At 38.7% G+C, this 18863-nt stretch overlaps 1 protein-coding gene across 10 annotated transcripts in view; it reads left to right on the forward strand.

Moving 5' to 3' along the window:
* Positions 1–18863, forward strand: part of Asph (aspartate beta-hydroxylase) — a 214376-nt gene that overhangs the window by 136849 nt on the left and 58664 nt on the right. For all 10 annotated transcript variants that reach the window (XM_048783014.1, XM_048783017.1, XM_048783020.1 and 7 more), the window contains 4 exons: positions 1348–1433; positions 7673–7759; positions 14511–14661; positions 17171–17307. In XM_048783014.1, the coding sequence (XP_048638971.1) occupies positions 1348–1433; positions 7673–7759; positions 14511–14661; positions 17171–17307 (461 nt within the window). The remainder of the gene's footprint in view (positions 1–1347; positions 1434–7672; positions 7760–14510; positions 14662–17170; positions 17308–18863) is intronic.

Genomic DNA, 18863 nt, shown 5'->3' on the forward strand with positions numbered 1-18863 from the left:
ATGCTCCATTTCTTGGAAAGCAAGAAGTAGATGCCTGCTTCCTCCCTGGTGGGGGAGAGAAGCAGAATGACAAGGTGACTCATCCTTTCCAAACCTCAGTGATCTCATCTGTAGACTTAGATCTTCTGGGTGGAGAAGGTGGAGAAAATAAAGATAGTGTGTATGAAGCCCTGGCATAGCAACTGTGGAAAAGTAGCAATTTCAGTCAGTTTCCTTCAGTCTTCCTTCGGTTAATTCCACACGTTCCTTTCCCTCATTTTACTTGCCTTCCTTAACCAAATTTCTGGTTTGGACAACTGGTGAATAGGGTGCAATTCTCTGAAGTAGGGTAAGTACCAGCAAGCATAGATGGGTGAGGAATGACAACCTGTTTCTCACCTATTGAATTTGAGTTATCTTGTTGGTAGGCACTGGGATTTATGATTTTTACAATGCATGAGATAATATACTATAGTTAATTTGTAGCTCAGTTTGAAAATTGAGTGATTAAGGCCCCACGAAAGGGCTGTAGACTGACCCTGAAGAATGTAACATCAAAGGGATCAGGAGAGAAGGAGTCACAGAGCAGATGGAGAGGTCAGAGAATGAGAGGAAAAACTAAGACAGTGGGCAACACAAAAGTCAAGGAAATGAATCAATTTGGGGAAAAGGAAGGGGTCAACACTGTCAGATAAAATGAGAACCGGGCCAAGTAAAATAGGAAGGAAAAGAAACAAATGGATTTGTGGAGATAGCTACAGACATTAGTTCTGTTCCAGAACACTGAAGGGGTGAAGTAGTAAAAAGGTGGCACAGTAAAAGGAAGGAAGAAAGAAAGGATGGCCAATTGAGGAGGGTAGGCTGAGGTTTGTCTTGGTCAGAGGTTTGCCTGACCATGACAGATCTAAAAATGAGAAAATTTGCAATATTGGGATAAATTCTAAAATGTGACATATACTCATGAAGTGGTCATATGTTATTGGAAAAGTGGTGGTCATAGACTTGCTGGGAGTAGGGTTGCCACAAACTTTGGATTTGTTTAAAAATGTTATATTTTCAAAGTGCCATAAAGTGAAGCACAATAAAACAAGGTGTGCCTATGCTTTTAAGGGCCACTTATGCAGGTATGCATGTGTATGTAAGGGCCACCTGTATATGTAAGCCTATATATGCAAGGGTTTTCTTCCTCAGTAGGACTGGCTGTCACCCCATTGTACTCCCTGGAAATAAAAAGGGAAGGGGAGCTGGAATGTGCTCGCCCCTGAACTCATGTGTTTGAGTTCAGTCTTCTCGCTATTTGTCAGTTACTATTCTTAACTATTTCTAGACAGAAAAACAATTAAAACTAAAAACCTCTTTTTTTTTCAGCTAAGAAGAAGAAGCCTAAGCTATTAAATAAATTTGATAAGACTATTAAAGCTGAACTTGATGCAGCAGAAAAACTTCGTAAAAGGGTAGGTTTTGCTTTGTATGGAAATGTTCAACAGTTTTCTTATCAAGTAAACTCAGGCATTACCCTTGGTTCGTAAAAAAATAAACTAATAATAATAATAATAATAATTGTGATAATGATAGTAACTAATAGAAAAGACACAACCTTTGAATAAAGTAGATATTTCCCTAAGCATATCTGCACATTTCCAAAAGAAATGGATCAAATGGAAAAAAATTGCAGCCAATGAGCACAGAGAAATGAAACTTCTTTTTAGGACAACTGAATTGGGTGCCAGCCCATGTCCATCATGCGACAGTAGTATAGATTTGTGCAAATCATTTGCATCCTGAGTCTCAGTTTCCTTATTTGTCTCCCTTGTTCTTTCTTGGTTTTTGTAAAGATCAAACAAGGTGAAAAGAGAAGAAATAACACTGTCAAGTACCAGATTAGTGGAAGTTTTTTCTTTTCTTTTTTTTTAAATTTCATGCTACCTCAATGCAAAAATAAAGTAAAATGAGAAGTAGTTTAGTTCAGCACTATTGGGATAGCTGGCATGTAATATTAATAGATTTGACAGTTTTCTCACTTAGGGTTAACCTCAGGCATCCCCAGTTTTCCACATGACTATTTTATGCTTTGCTTTGTTATCAGTTAATTTGGAATATAATTTGCATTCCTTTCCAGATATTAAAGTTTTTTAAAAGAATGAATTGACACTAAATTGAAATATTTATTCTCATAACTTGGCTAGGTTCATGTCATTATCAGTCCCCAAAATATTTATTATAATATAGTTAGGATACAAAATCATTTGCTTATTTTTCATGGAAATTCTTCTTTCTTTGTACTTAAATTTAATCTTTATAATGTTCATTAGTTTTTCTGCAATATGCTTTTTGATTAAGTAGACATTAGCTGCAAAAAAAAAAAACAGGACAAGGAGAATGTTAGCAAATAAAAACATACACATTAGGAAATAAAATGGAACAAAAATGGGATTTCTACATTTATTGGAAATGCACTAATAAGCATAAGGCCTCTGTAACTAGCATTAGACAAGGCTCCAAAACCAAGGTTTAGCTAAACCCTGTGCAAAGAATAGTATGGCAAAGTTATTGTTCATTGCCCCTAACCTTAACCACATAAAAATAAGCTCTGAGTCTATCTTGTTTAACTTCATTAAGTGAAGCCATCTACTATTTGTGGTGAGTTTGTATTTCTTAATAGAAATGAAGCAAGAACCTTTTCCCTCTCACCTCACTTGGTATCTTCTACTTTCTCTGTATTAAATGCCATAGATGAAAATGAAGGGTACTAAATGCACAGGTGACTTTTGGGGTAAAGCACAAATGAACAGCTTTAGAGAAGGATTTTTATGTAGTTTTAATGAATGGTAAAGAAGAGCTCAGTTATTAAGGGACACATAAGTCAGTGGGATATAAAAGTGCTGAAACTGTCCATGGGGTACTCTACAGTCTTGCTCATTTGGAAAAATTATGATGTTTTCCTCTAGGAGCACTGTGAATCTATATCAGGTAAATAAAAAAGGAAGAAGTGGCTACATATGCAATTCCTGCTTCTGGAACAACAGGGAGCTGTATTATTGACACAGTTATCAGCACAATTAAGTCTTTTTTTAGGGATATTTTTATACCTATTATTTGAAAGGAAGCAACTTAATGCACCAGAATGTCTGAGGGTCAAGCTAAGGCATGCCCCCGACAGAGCCAGTCCAGCCTCAGTTCACATCTCAGGTTCAAGTGCTACATTACATGAAAGTACATAGTCACTTTTTCATCCAAACATGTACAGATCAGATCATATTTCAATGATATCATCTTTAAAAATGATATTTATTCTTTAAAGTTCCTCCCTAAGCCCCCAAAAGGATTTGAAATGTATTCTTTTTTTTTCTTGAAATCATTGATTAATAATGTATCTTAAGTGAAAATGAAAAATGGAGAGTAGGGAAAATGTAATGGAGCCAGAGTAAGGTCAGCACATGAAAGTTCAAAACCACAGACCTAAGTCATGCTAGCCACCTATACTTGCTTTTGGAAGAACAAGAGAAACTGAAGCAGACTGAAAATCTTCTAACTGGTGCAGAATAACTGTCTGCGCAAATCCAAAGAGAAGTGTTCTGCTCTAGATCTTGGTAAAGCTTAGATGCAGAATAGGATGGAAAATATCCCAACATTATCCTAGTGGATTCTAGAATACACGTGCATGGCTGTGTTATAATATCCTTTAGCACCTCAGTTGGCCTTATGCCAAAAGAGTATGGCCCACATCTTTCTCCAATGAATTGTCTTTGTCCTAAGACAAAAATTAAGGACATTTCATTTTTTGGCAATTCTTCATAAGCACTGTTGTTTTTTTTTTAATAAAAAATTGTACAATGGTGTTCAGAACCACGTATTCTGAGGGAAAAAAAACTTCATTGTACTAAAAGTAGACACATTAGCACTACAGCTAGCTGATGTAGGAGCAGAACTGATGATCACTTAGGGAAATCACACAGCCTCTGTCTTGAGGGGATCCAAAAGATGCCTAGGACAGAGCCCAGATATTCCATTATTTTTACAACTCTGATGGTGTTGAAGGAGAACAACATGCTTTATCAAATTTTATATGAATATATTTCTGCTTGTGTTTTAAATCTGACAATGGTACATTTAGCATAGTAATATTTGCAATTTAAGTTGCATATAGAAGTAGTCGGATGAAAATGGCCTCCCAAGAGAGAACCATGTGCTGATCCCTAGAACCCGTCAATGGTACATTATTTAGGAAAAGTATCTTTGCATATGTGATTAAGTTAAAGTTCTTGAGCTAGAGATTATCCTGGATTATTCACTTGGCCCCCTAAATGAAATCATGTTTCCTTATAAGAGAAGAACAGAGGAAAATTGGATGCAGGCAAAATAGAAGGTGGCATACACTTAGAAGAGGAAAATAGAAATGGGATTGGAGTGAGATAGCCACAAGCCAAGACCTATTGGCAAGAGACAAAATGCAGATTTTTTTCCCCTGCAGTCTCTGGAGAGAGTATGGCCCTGTCAACATCTTGATTTCAGCCCAGAGGGACTAATTTGGATATTTGCTTCCCAGAACTGTGAGAGAACAGATTTCTCTTGTTTTATGCTATCAAGTTTGTGGTAGTCTGGAACAGCATCCATAGGAAACTCATAGATTTTGGTACTGGGCAGTTAGAGTGTAACAAATACCTAAAAATGTGAAAGTGGCTTTGGGATTGGGTAAGGGGTAGAGGTTGGAAGAATTTTGAGGTGTATGATAGAAAAAGCCTGTTTTGCCCTAAACAAATTATTGGTAGAAATACGGATGTTAAAATGGTTTCTAAGGAAGTTCAGGAGAAAGTGAGGAACATATTAGAGAGAGCATCTGTAATCTTAGAGAATACATATATCATCCTGAGCATAATACAATAGAAACACAGACATTAAAGTCTCATCTGGCAAGTTACCCAGGAGAAAATAAGGAATATATTAAGAACTACAGGAAAGGTGACCCTTGTTATGTAGTTGCAGAAAACTTACCTGAATTATGGGAAAACTTTTAAGCAATAAATTTGAATATTTAGCTGAGGGGATTTCCATGCAAAGTGTTGAAAGTACAGCCTAGTTTCTTTTTTGCTGATTATATTAAAATATGAGAGAAAGGAGATAAAATGAAGAAAAAACTGTTGAGGAAAAAAAGATCCAGCACTTGATTGTTTGGCAACTTCTCAGCCAATCCAGGTTGCAGAAGATGCTAACATTAGGAAAATCACTGTTAGAAAAGACAAATCTGGAGAGAAATCCATAGGTACAGCAGAGTACTTTTTCCAGAAGAGATTAGGTGTGTGACTTTTGGATCCACTCAGCCATCTCAGAAGAAGTCAGAATAGAGATAAAGTTATACAGGAGGGATCTGTGGAAACACTTCTTGTCCAGTGTTGTGAATTCCTGTGATATATGTAAGAGACCCACAGACATTTGAGAATACTCTCTCAGCAGAAGTACTGCCAACTTGCAATAAAAGAGAGGACTGAAATGAAAGAAACCTGATACACTTCCAAAACAGGCTGATGAAACCTATCAGCAGTTTGCTCTGGACAGCCATATTTTTTAGGTACATTTTGTTACAGGAATGCTCCACTCAGTGTAGGTCAAACCATATAAATCACGGTGATTTTGTATTTACGTATGGGCTGAATGGATTTACGGATTTATAGATCTGAAGTATTTGGGAAGCTTCAGTTTATAAAATCTCTATCCCATGGATTTTAGTATCCTTGACTAGTAAGTGTCAGTCAGCTTTTGATCACTGCAGCATCATTACCTGAAATCATCAACTGAAAAGAGGACAAGATCTATTGTGGATCATGGTTTCATATCATGGTCAGTTGGCTCCATTACTTTCAGGCCTGTCTGGGTTGGCCTCCATGGACACAGGTATGTGTCAAAGCGGCATATGATGGCAGTGAGCAAGTGGCAGAGAAGCTGCTCACCTCACAGTGGCCAGGAATCAAAGAAAGAGGAAAAATCTGGTGTCCCCTAGTCCCCTTCAAGGACACTCTCCCCAGTGACCTAACTTCCCACTAAACCCCGCCTCCTAAAAGGTCTACCTCATCCTGGTAGCACTTCCATCTGAGGAACAAGCCTTCAACAGATGAGCCTTGGGGACATTTAAAATCCAAACCATAACATGCTGCCATCCATTGGAAGCCAAGAGACATTTCTTCACACTGTGGAATGGTATTTGGATGGAATGAGATGGAGGGAACCTTATCCCTAATGGCAGACTCCCGCCAAGATTCCTGTCACATGTCCTCCCTTTCTATTCATGCAGTAGTAGTCAGAAGCTCTACCAAAGGCACTTGGACCATCTTCTTATGTCCCCATGTAAGCTTTGAAAGGGGAGTTGATAGAGGCAGAGATGTGCTCCAGTTGGCTGAATAAGCCAAATCAACCCTGGTGTTTCCATGGGCAACAACAGGTGCCATGGCTAAGTGGCCCTCCTCAGTTTCTTCCTCAACCTTATGGCCTATGAATGTGTGCCCTCCTCTCACCCAAAAAGAGTTGATATTTAATCTGAAGAATGTTCACAACAAACCTTTGTTGAGGGAAGCCACCATGGCAGGCCCCTGAGGTGGCATAGATTGAAAAGAGACTCTAGGCCACTGTGTGGTGTTGGTGGGGGCTGGCAGGGGTTGGCCTCCATGGACACAGATATGCATGAGGTTGATGTGACTGCTCAAGCCTGGGCACATTGACTGGTTGTGAAACAAACATGAGATAAACAATACAAGTAGATGAAATTTGAATATTTCTTCCCCTTGCCGCAGTGGACTGACTTGCAGGCACCGTACACCCTAAGGATGACGCTCTGACTCAGATTCATCCTGTCCTACCCTGCACCCCTCTGTCTTGCTTCCTTTCCTCCCTACCTCCTCTTCTACTTTCCTTCCTGGAAGGACCCTCCTTCATCCTTCATTCACTCACAGGCCCTTCCTGGGTGGGAGGAACTGTCTGTGGTGCTGGGGACACAGTAACCCAGGAAAAAAGGTCCTGCTGATGATCAGCCTGATGATCAACCCTGACATTTCCCCAGGAACAACTGGTGGCTAAATGACCTTCTCATCCTGTGTATTTGTTCCTCAACCTTTTCACAGATGCTTCAGAGCTGTGATAAGATATTTCGTTGCCTCTTAAAGACCCAAGACATTCTACTGCCAGCAGTATTTCCCTCATGTAAAACCTTAACATCTTTGAGAAAGCATGTAGGAACTATATCTTTAGGGAAAGTTCAATTTCTGTAACAAAGATGCATATTACATCATTGTCGGTATGCTTCTTTTTAAAAATTGAGTATGTTGTTTTCATTTCTAGTTACAGTCATCCATAATACAGCTTATTTATTTATGTATTTATTTGTACCATGGATTGGACCCAGGGATGCTTAACCACTGAGCCATATCCCCAGCCCTTTTTGATTTTTATTTAGAGATAGGGTCTCACTAAGTTGCTTAGGGCCTTGCCAAATTACTAAGGCTGGCTTTGAACGTACAATCCTCCTGCTTCAAGTATGCAAGGATTACAGGCATGTACCACCATCCCCAGGCATAATACAGCTTTTTAAAAAAATTATAGGTAAAAGTTTTTAAATTCAGAAATTTAAAAAAAAATCCGACAAAATCACTATTGAATAACATCATATATTTTGAATTTATTGTATTTATGTGATTGCATTTAACAGGGAAAAATTGAAGAAGCCGTGAATGCATTTGAAGAACTAGTGCGCAAATACCCTCAGAGTCCACGAGCAAGATACGGGAAGGCACAGGTATTCCAGAACACTTCTATGTTCATGTGCTCTGTGTAATCAATTTTTTTCAATCTGCATTACTTGCATTTTCTCTGTTCCCCTTCCAATTTCTATACAGAGTAGTTTTCTCATGTATATGCTTAAACCCAGGCACCAAATACTGCTTTAAATAAGACAATTCATTTCACATTATATACTACTGAGTCTAGTAGCATCCATATGGCTTGCCTTTGGTTTTGAAGAGAAAACAAAGAGTAAAACATTTGTCGTTGGTTTTCTCTTACCCCATGGCCCATTCCATGGAGAACACCATACCATTTTTTATTCAGTTTCCTCAGAGCTTTAAGACTCTCAGTTGTATAACAAGAGGTTGCCAGTATGCTTTAGACAGAGTTTTTAAAAATATAAAATAGGATGTACTTTGTTTTCTCAATAGTCTCTTTTAACTGACTCATTTCTTACCAGTCACCACCTCCCCATCTCCCACTCCCACTGTGTCCTTGTCTGGCTTTCTTCATTCCACCCCCTCCATTCATGAATTTGGCCATATCACCTGTTACCACATGAACCCATCTGTGCCAGGTACGGTTGTAGGCCTTGGAAGTATCAATTTTATATTCTTTTATGAGATTCTCATTCAACTGTGGCCACAAAAGGAGACACAGGAAAGACTCAGGAGAAAACAAAGTTTATTATACTCCTGTACTACAGATGGGAGGCCCCCACGCCATGCAGGGCCAAGTGGGAAAATGCCAGAGTGCTCTGGAGGCAGATGACAAGGCTCAAGGGGAAGGTTTAAGCTGCAGCCTTTGTTGGGGTTTCCATGGAAAAGCAAGGTAGGGTGGGGTGAGCAGTTAGGGTTGGCTAGTTGGAGTAATTTTGTCAGGCCTTGAGCTGTAAGACTAGTTTCCAGTTGCCAAGTATCTGGCTACCTTGATGAAAACATAGTACTATTGCCTCCCATGGTACATGGGCCAGGTAAAAGAGGTTTGGCTCTGGATTGATTACTTTGCATATCAAAACTTGCTCATTTGCTGTCTCTTGGATAGCCAGACAGCAGTCTTTCTAGATTTTCTGAGATGTTAAACATTACAATGTACAGAAAATTGAAAAGTATTCAGAATGTGATATAGTGAACACACTAAAGTCTTCCTTGTAGATCTTATATTCTAGTGGAAGATATTTTTTAAATTACTTATTTAAAATATGTTTAGTGAGATCCCTGGCACTGTGTGCTAGGTCTCTTTCTAGGCATTGGAGATACAGCCATCAATAAAACACTTTAAAAAAACAAAACCAAACCTGTCTTTATGGTATTTCTATTGCAAAGGCAAGACAGTGCATATGACAAATAAATATAATTTATGTTTGCTAGAGATAAATGCTAAAAAGAACAATCTTAAAGCAGGAAACTGCCATTGGACATGGGAGGGGGTTGAATTGGTGGGAAGAATGACAGAGAAAAGCTCACTGAGGAGGTAACATGTGAGCAAAGCTTTGAAAGTCTCTTTAAATAAATATATGCTGAATGAATATTATGATGTGTTAAAAATAAACATATTTGATCATATTGCCTAATAAGGCATGTTATAAGAATAAGAACTTAATGGAATAAAGAGCAAACCTATGAAGATTTTTTGGTTGCAGGTAATGTGATTAGAAACGACAGGGCAAATGTCACTTTTGAAAAAATGGTCAGAAAACAGCTCTCTAGAGAGGTGGTATGTGGCTGAGCTATGGCAAGGTTGTGGAATAAGTTGTCTGGGCAGAGGGAACATCAAGACAAAGGCCATGATGGATAGAAACATTTTTGGTATAATAAACCCAAACAGAAAAAAAGGATATACTAAGGCATAGAAGGGTGGGACAGTGAGGCCAGGGTCCTATAGATTTATTCTTCATGAGCTAAGAAGCTTTTGGAGAAATGTTATGCCTGGGGTGTGATAGTCTGGTTATTTTTTATTAAGATTACTTTGGTTGCTGGGTGGCAGTGGATTATGAGAGCGAAAGTAGATGCACAAAGAACAGGAGGCCACTTCAGTGAATGCAAGAGGTACTGGTGGCTTGGACTGTGGTCATGACCATGGAGACAGGGCAGTGGGTAGGTGATGGAGTCGAAAGGACTTAGTGATGGATTAGATGAAAGGGTCAGAGAAAGAGAAGATCCAAGGATGACTTTTGGTTTTTTGGTTTGACCTTTTGCCAAGAGAGAATAATATCAATTACTGACCAGGAAGAACAAATTTGGAGAGATGCTAAAATCAAGAGTTTGCATTTGATCTTCAGATTTCAGTGTTTATTAGACATTCTAGGGGACATATCAAGGAAACAGCTGGATGTATGAAGTAAAAAAGCTAGAGCTGGTATACAAAAGTCAAGACAGTAAAGTGCCTACTATCATTCCTGGGGTCATGAGAGCATCAACACTGCTGGGAAATGATAGATGCAGAGTAAACCAAGGTTTTTTCAGACTGAGAAGGAGTTGACAGTGCTTGTCTGGAGGGTATCCATGCAGACACCTGTGTAGGACACTCATAGTGAGCAATATGTCTTGCTCTGAGCTAAAGGTAGTGGCCACTGGAGATTCAGATTGTTTTAGTCACCTCATTAAAATGTAATTAATTGAATTTTTATGAAGTACCTTTTAATAAATCAAATTTTTGAAAAATATTATTACAAATAAGTTCCTCTTGTCCACAGTCTAGAGCAGTCATAACAGATACCAACTATATGAGTTTTGTAAATTATTTTCTCTAAAATTGCTACACTGTATTACTCTTATGAGATCATGTGTTTCTTACCAAAAGATCATTCCTGTCCAAATAAGTGATGTGTTTCGTCACTGGCATTAAGTCTTTTGATGTAAGGAAAGCATATTAACTAGGTAGAAATGGTTTATGCAAATGATAACTTCATTGTGGTAAAAATGTTCTGTGCTTTGAAATTTTTCTTTATATATGATTTTAATTGTGGGTACCAAAGTCTAAATAAGTGCAGTGGTTTTAAAACATGGTGATTTCTGTATTTATTTTCTTATTTCACAGAAGGAATTTGACATTTAGTCCTCACACAAGATTTTTTATCTTTAAACTATTCTGCTACAGATGTTATTGTATTAACATTAATGTAGCATAAAACAAAATTTAGACATGGTAAATTAAATTTTAATAGAGTAATTTAAGGGAAACCTTAATTTCATAAGAGTTTTAAAAACAAAAATTCAACAGAAGATGGGTTTTATAGGGAGAAATAAATTATGACTTTCATTCTTTCTTAGCAGATTAAACAATTACTTCGGAACATTCCAACCAATTTTTAAAATTCATCAACCTCAAGTCGGGTGCAAACTACAATACCTATCATTTCTATAGTATCACTGTTACTGTCTTATTCTTTGGACCACTGTGAAAATCAATTTTGAATAACTTACTAAACATGGGACAAAAAAAAATCTTGAATTATAAACTCAATTCACTTTATCATCTTTCACAAACCATTAATGCCTCTGAGGCAGAAAATGACAAATCTCCTAGGAAGGTTGGCTGAGTGAATTAGTTCTTCAACAAAAGGCCTTGCAATGTTAACGTCCTGTAACAAATGTTCAGTTCCAGTCCAGCTTGTTTTATCTACAGATGCTTGACTGATTAAAAAAAAAAAAAAAAACAATAAGTACAATTCTGACTTTCAGAGCAAGTACTATTAGTTTCATTTGGGAGTTATTTAAAGAATTATATGCCACTTTAGTACTGATATTTTCCCAATTCTAGAAGTTATAAAATGCTTATACTTCATTAAAACCAAGGACCCTGGGGCTCAAGGGATGGAACAAGACATATTGTATCATTGTATCAAAGGATGGATTGTATCATCTTTCTGTCTTTCCAGATTGAGCTTAAATGTTTGTTTCTGTCTCTATAGAGAGGGATTATTATATAGGCATTTGCTCTTCCTCTAACCTTGCGTAGAGCCCCGATCCAGACTATGTTTGATAACTTTGTAGATTCCAAATGGAGAGTGAACTTGATAGTCTCGTCTCAATAGGCCTCTCTGAAGCTCTTGAACTGTTTCTAGTAAGTCATCCAACAATGTTCACAGTCTAGGGAGTTAATTCACTCTAGTCAAATTCACATGAAGGTGATGGCTAAACAGAAAAGCTAGACATGAACCTACACTGAAAAGCCAATATGGGTCATTGACATTGGACATTCTCTCTGAAAAGTTTTATTCTGGAAGACTACTTACAGATTGGTTGAAAAGGTAGTTGAATGGTCTGGAGCATCATTTCTATCAAGCCAGGATGAACTGCTCTTTTCTAACCTTTGAAATTTTGATCTTACCTTTTTTCCTTTCTCTTGAGTCCTATCACCACTGCTTCAAGCCTAGACCCCATCACTTGAGGATGGGGGTGAGATGGATCATTTTCTTATCAAGTCCTCAAATGGTGGAGTAAGGCTTTGTTTGGGTTCTTCAGATGTCTATGTATTGACCCAGCACACAATCTATTTTAACAAGAGAAACATGTTAAACAAGTAAGACATCTTTACATGTCCTAATTAAAAATTTTATATATGCTACTTTTAGCATGTAACTGGTGTCATTTTTCCTTAAATGGTAGTCTTTAAATTATAGTCTACTAAATCCAGTGAGCTATTGATGACCATTTTAACACATTTTCCTCCTCTTATCACCAGTATTTCATTCTCCATTCTCAATATCCAACTATGAATCTTACTTATATTTTCACTAAGAAAATAGAATTGTCCAAAGAATTTCCATGTGTTCACACTATTACACTGACAACCCACCTGCACCAGCCTACCTACACCTGTGTCTGTCTGCTCTGCCTTCCCTTCCTGTTGCCCTGGATGCACATTTTTGGTTCCTTTTCCTTTTACCTGCTGGAGGACTTTGTTCAAATTTCTTTGTCTTCCTTTTTCATCTTCAGATTTTCCCTCTCTACTGAATCTTTTTTTCATCCACTTGGAAACATACTGTATTATATCCCATCTTTAATAATCTCTCCCTGTCTGTACATTCCCCTCTACCTACTGGCCTGTTTCTTTTCTCCCATTTATAGCCAGACTTCTTGTTAAAAGAGTTGTCTTCACCCATCCTCCCATAGTCTCTTGAATGTGTTCCATGCAGGTGTGTGTCCCCAGCTGGCCAGTGGGAACAGCTTACCAAGGCCATCAGAGGCTCTGTACTGCCCGGTCCAGTGTGATCTCATCTCAGTTCTCATCTGCTCGAACCTTGCAGCTGCTTTTAACACCCTTGATCTCATTCTCTTGAAACCTTTCTTTTGCTTGGTCTCCAGAATACCAGAATGTTTTCTTACTATTTTGTTCTGACCTCCCTCTTCACTGTCATTTTGGCTGGTGTTCCTTTGTCTTCCTGACCTCTAATGACCTTGAAACACTGGAAATTAGGGGTGCTCATTTCCCAGACCTCTTCTTTTTTCTATCTACTCTTATAACTCTTCTTTGAATACTATAACCATCCTTAGCGATTCTAAAGTGTATGTCTCTAACTCTCACCTCTCCCCTGAACTTATGTATGCACCTTCTAGTCAATATCTCCCCTTGCCATTGGAGTTTAATATATCCAGAACTGAGCTCCTGATTCTTTACTCCCCCAAACCTTCTTCTGTCCTGTCCTTCCCACATAATGACACTTCCATCAGGTAATCATTTAAGCCAGTAACCTCCAATTCATCATTGATCTCTCTCTTTTTTTCCTATCCTACATTCACACCATCTGTAAATTGGTTGGTTCTGACTTTCAATATATACTTGTAATCTGATTGCTTCCTACCACCTTCATTACTGCCCCTTTGTCCAGATCACTCTCTTCCATATCTGCCTTCCTGCCAGAACATCCTACCTGGGGTCCCTGGTTCTCCTCCATCCCCTCAGCTTATTCTAGAAATGGCTGCCAGCATGATCCCTTACATACATCAGATCATGTCAAATGCCCGATGTCTCTCCATCTTCCTGAGTGTAGTAGCAGTTTCAGTATCTTACCAGCCCTGCATCAGCCAATAGCTCACACTGGGCCTCCCTCCTCCCCTCCACTTTCCTCTATACCTCACTCCTACCTCAGAGTTGCTGTTCATACTGTTCTGTCTTCCTAACCCTGTTCCCCTGGATAGCCTGCTCTCTTCCTTTCAGGCCCTCCTGCCCACCCTGACTAAACTGGTAACCTGCCTGTCACCCTACTCAGCACTCTTCAGCCTGCTCCTTTTTTTGTCTACAGCACTCTTGGCCTTCAAACTCATGACATCTTTATTTGCATTTTGTGTTTCTCTCATTTATGAAGTGGAAGCAAAATGAGAAAATAGCTTTGTCTGTTTTGTTCAGTTTGTCTGCCACATGCAAAAAACAACGCCTTACTCCCCCGCAAAATAGCTGCTGAATGCATGAATGCATGAGAGAGCCAGCACAGAAATGCACCAATGAAAACAGGAGCTGTGGGCTGGAGACCTGTCAATGTGGTGTTAGTGTGGAATATGATGTATCTCCATCAGCCCCAGCATTATTTGGCTTTTATGGTATTCTTTTTCAAAAGTTAGCTTGGTAGCTAACTTATTATTATTATTATTATTAAATGATTATATTGTTGTCTTTTGTTTGTATGTTTTTTCTTAATAAAGGTTAATCCATCTTGAATTTCTTTTAAAGCATGTCCAGAAGTTAACTTTTTATGAATATTTTGGGTCCTTAGAAATGTAGCTGGTCATGAGACATTGATGCAGTCTGGGTCCTTCCTCTAGTGTGAAGATGATTTGGCTGAGAAGAGGAGGAGCAATGAGGTACTGCGCAAGGCCATTGAGACCTACCAAGAGGTGACCAGTCTGCCTGATGTCCCCACAGACCTGGTGAAGCTGAGTCTGAAGCGGCGCTCAGAACGACAGCAATTTCTAGGTGAGATGCAGTAAGGGTTAATTCAGGAGGAAACAGCACGTCTCTGCCTCCATCCTGGAGGCCATGCACACGTGAGAGAAGATAAGTCACCAGAAGGAAACCGGAACCGCAGGTCTGTCACTAATTTCAAGTAGTTTCTCGACTACCTTAGACTGACCATCTCTAAAACTGAAACAGCACTCCCAGCCTCAATAAATACAAAGATGCAGGTGGTATTTTTACACCTTCCTTGCCCCCCCTCCATTTGAGGCAAATAGAATGCAGAGAGCTTAGATAACTTGCTCAGGGAGCCATAGCAAACAAATTAATCACTCTTTCTGTGATGCCAGATTCTTCTCACTCATAACTATATGAAACTGGTTCCTGGAGTTTGAAATTATCCCTAGCATGCTGTTTGTCAAGGAATGTTGGGAGTTCCAGGCACTCCCACCATCTACATGTAAAATTTGGACCTATTCCAAGGAAAATGCTAGAAAATACGCTTTTGATAATAAAGGACATTTGCAAAGACTTAAAAGCAATGTTAAAACATGGAAAGACCACAGTCTTGACTGACCCAGGTTCCCAAGTATCAAGGGCAAGGAAGACTAACTAACTGCCTTCCTTTCAGCCAGGCTTGTGAGTCTCTTTGCCCAACATTTAAACAAGCAGGGAAGGATTTACACTAGGTGTCACTGCTGAGATAGGTACTTGGCTGACTGCATCATTGCATGGATGGATTCTCAGTGTCACTTGGTGAAGGCTCAAATAAGTAACAGTCCAGGCCAAGCTGACCCTTTTGTCACTTCTCGGAGACATGGAATAAAGGGTGATTGTGTCACTTTTGCAGATGTAACAGGAGCAGAGCCCAGTGTCAATAAAAACTGTAAGAAACCATCAATTAGACTTATGTCCAGAAAGTCCAGATCAGGGGAAGGATAATGTGCAACACAAAAACAGGACAAGAAAGGCCAGGCTGGACTCAGGGTGGCAGAGGAGGCACTGCCCAGGATGCACGATCCATATTGCTGAGTTTTCCCTTTGCCTCCACTTCCATCATGGTGCTCCTTAGCCCCGTTAATGATTCTAACTTTAAAATGTTAGTGTTTTGTTCACCTTGGATGTTTTACATTAATTTTGATTATTTTAAAGGATGTGTTAAAATATTATTCAACTCAGAATGATGGATATTTTGGATGTCAGCTTTTGTGCTGAGTGCTCACTTGCCCTATCCTGTTCCCAGCCCTTGGAAGAAGACTGTCTATGAAGAAACCTAACCCTCTCCTCACAGTCCTTTGATATTTGAATATGGACTTCTCCTGTGAATGGAAATGAAGTGATTTCACTTGAAGAGGATCAGAGGCAGTTGGCCATTTGCAAGATAGTGCATTTGGCTCACAATAGGACAGGGTTCATGATACACAGGGAAAGGCACAGGCTGCTGATGGCTGAACAGGATTTTTTTTTTTTTTTTTTAATCTATGCCTGTGTTGTGGTTGACAGGAGAAGTTTAGAAGCAGAAGAAAAGCAGTGAGCCTAGATGGGCAGGCAGGGAGAAGGAAAAGGGCAGAAAATTAGACCCAGATTTATTCACAAGGAAATGACTGGCTGATCCACTCATCTGGGAATTCTGAGTGGAATACGATTGGTCAGCAGTGGAACAGGCCATGTGGGCTAAATTGGTGATGCTTTGTGCCAGATAGTTTGTTAGTGGAGTAGACAGCTTAGCTTTTTGTTTGTCCTGCCACATTGTTGGCTAATATATGATTTGTGGGCAACTAAGCACTTTAGGTAATTAGTTTTTTTTCCAAAGGTGATAATCTAATTTAGCACATTTTCTCTTATATAGGTTGTCTTTCCAACTACGGCAAGGAGTAATGGCAAGTGGCCCCAGATACTTTAAATTGCCAGTCAGATAGCCTTACAGTAAACAGAAATTGGAATTTTCATGATTCCTGATTTCATGTTGTGTATAGTATCCTATCGTCCACCAGAGGGTCCCATAATACTAGGTGATCTATCCTTTGCTCCACACTCAGTACTTAGTGTGGGTACACTGTACTTGGGTACACTTTTGATTGGAGATTGTCACAATTAAATGCTGTGCTATGTAACTTGATGCCTTTTTAAGCTTTATACAGGTGCTTTACCCTGAAAGTAATAAGAATTTTTATTGTCTATCCTCTATCTGTAATTTTAAAGTTAATAAGCCAAAAATATCTCCGCAAAACATTCTCACAAGGAATTGGTAAATAAAACTTTTTTAAAAGGGAATCTAACATAAAAAGATAAGTGTTGATGAACTTAGAGAATGAGCATGTCTTTAAAATGTCTTTAATCAATAGCATGTTCAGTATTTACAGCAATTATTGACACCATCGCAACTTCACCATGAAATTCACTTAATGAAACATTAATCTATAAAATCAGATTTTAGCTTGTCGAATAATCTCTACTGAATTATATTCTCAATCCAAAAGTATATGTAATCTCTTTTTATTTCTTTGTTTTTTCCCTTCCCCCAAATCAGGTCACATGAGAGGTTCCCTGCTTACCCTACAGAGATTAGTTCAATTATTTCCCAATGATACTTCTTTAAAGAATGATCTTGGAGTGGGGTACCTTTTGATAGGAGACAATGATAATGCCAAGAAGGTGTATGAGGAGGTGAGCATCAATCTTCTATTAACTACATTATCTTGAACATTAAGTTCTAATGCTCTTTGCAGATTGCATATAATATACCCAGTCTCTCATTCTCTTTAAGTTAAATTAAATAACATGTAAGTATTATTATACTTGACATATTCTAAACTTCATTTTCACCTTGATTTTTTTCCCCATGATCAGAACATTTTAAATTTTAGTTAGCTTTTGTTAAATCAAAACCTTCAGCTGTAATGGTGATATTTTTTAAACTTCCTATCTGTCAACTCCATGGACAGCCTTTCTGAAAGAGTTTTTTTGCGATGAGAAGAAGAACTCAGATTCTGTAAGTGTAAAAAAATAGACAATTTTGTTTTTCTCATTTCTGCACTAGAATCCAGTCTAGAGGGAAACTGCAGATCATGGGCCTTTCTGGACATGTAGATTCCTTGCTTTTCAGAAAGGCATTGACTTTCTGATCTTCTGGCAAGGATGCCTTTCAAAGAATTTCTACCTTGTTATGGACATTTCAATAGATAACTTCTAAGTCCCAAGGACCTATCAAGCCTAAAAAACTGACTCCTTTAGGCAATGAGGAAATTCATTTGGTGCAGGGCAAACAAGATGCCAAATGAACTTTGCAGGTGGAGAAAGTGAATGCCTTCCTACAAAAGAAAGATAAGTGGGTGCAGGGGTGCACACCTATAATCCCAGTGGCTCGGGAGGCCAAGACAGGAGGATCATGAGTTCCAAGCCAGCCTCAGCAAAAGCAAGGCGCTAAGCAACTCAGTGAGACCCTGTCTCTAAATAAAATATAAAAAATGGGGCTGGGGATGTGGCTCAGTGGTGTAGTGCTCCTGAGTTCAATCCCTGGTAGAAAAAGAAAGAAAGAAAAGAAAAGAAAGAGAAAGATGAACTCGTTTCCTTGTTGTGCTTTTATTTAAGCCTGTCGTTCAATGGTTTTCAAGCTGGCACAGTTTACATCAAAATGCTACTACTCCTTGTTAGTAATTATGATTCCTTCTATTTTAAAAATGCTGTCAAGTAGAGCAGTTTTATACGCTGTCCAGAGACTCGGTCCACATAAAATTGCCTGTTTATTGCTGTTGGTGCTTAATTGAAAATCATTGAATTTTGAAGCAGTTATCTTTTTACCCTTGTCCTAATTCTTATATTTTCTGAGAGAGCAGAAATAAGACCTTTGCTTTTTAGGGCATCACTGATATCTATGCAAGATGGATTGAGTCCACAATGTTGAAAATGTGCTCCATCTACTAAAGACCTTTTTTAGGTCATGAGATGATTCTCTATAGCACATGGGTAAGGTATTGATGTTAGATGTCCCTCAAAAGCTCCTCTGTGAGACAATGCAAGAAAGTTTAGAAGCCAAATGTTCGGTTACTGCAAGAGGTTTAATCTAAATCAGTGCATTAGTCCCCTGAATGGGATTATCTTGGCTGGGTGTGGCTGTGGGAGGTGGGTTCCCTGGGGGCAACCCCTTGGGGTATATATTTTGTCCTTGTTGAGCAGAGTTCTCTCTCTCTCTCTCTCTCTCTCTCTCTCTCTCTCTCTCTCTC

This window comes from Marmota marmota, unplaced genomic scaffold (genome assembly GCF_001458135.2).
Source record: "Marmota marmota marmota unplaced genomic scaffold, marMar, whole genome shotgun sequence".
NCBI classification, from domain to species: Eukaryota; Metazoa; Chordata; class Mammalia; order Rodentia; family Sciuridae; genus Marmota; species Marmota marmota.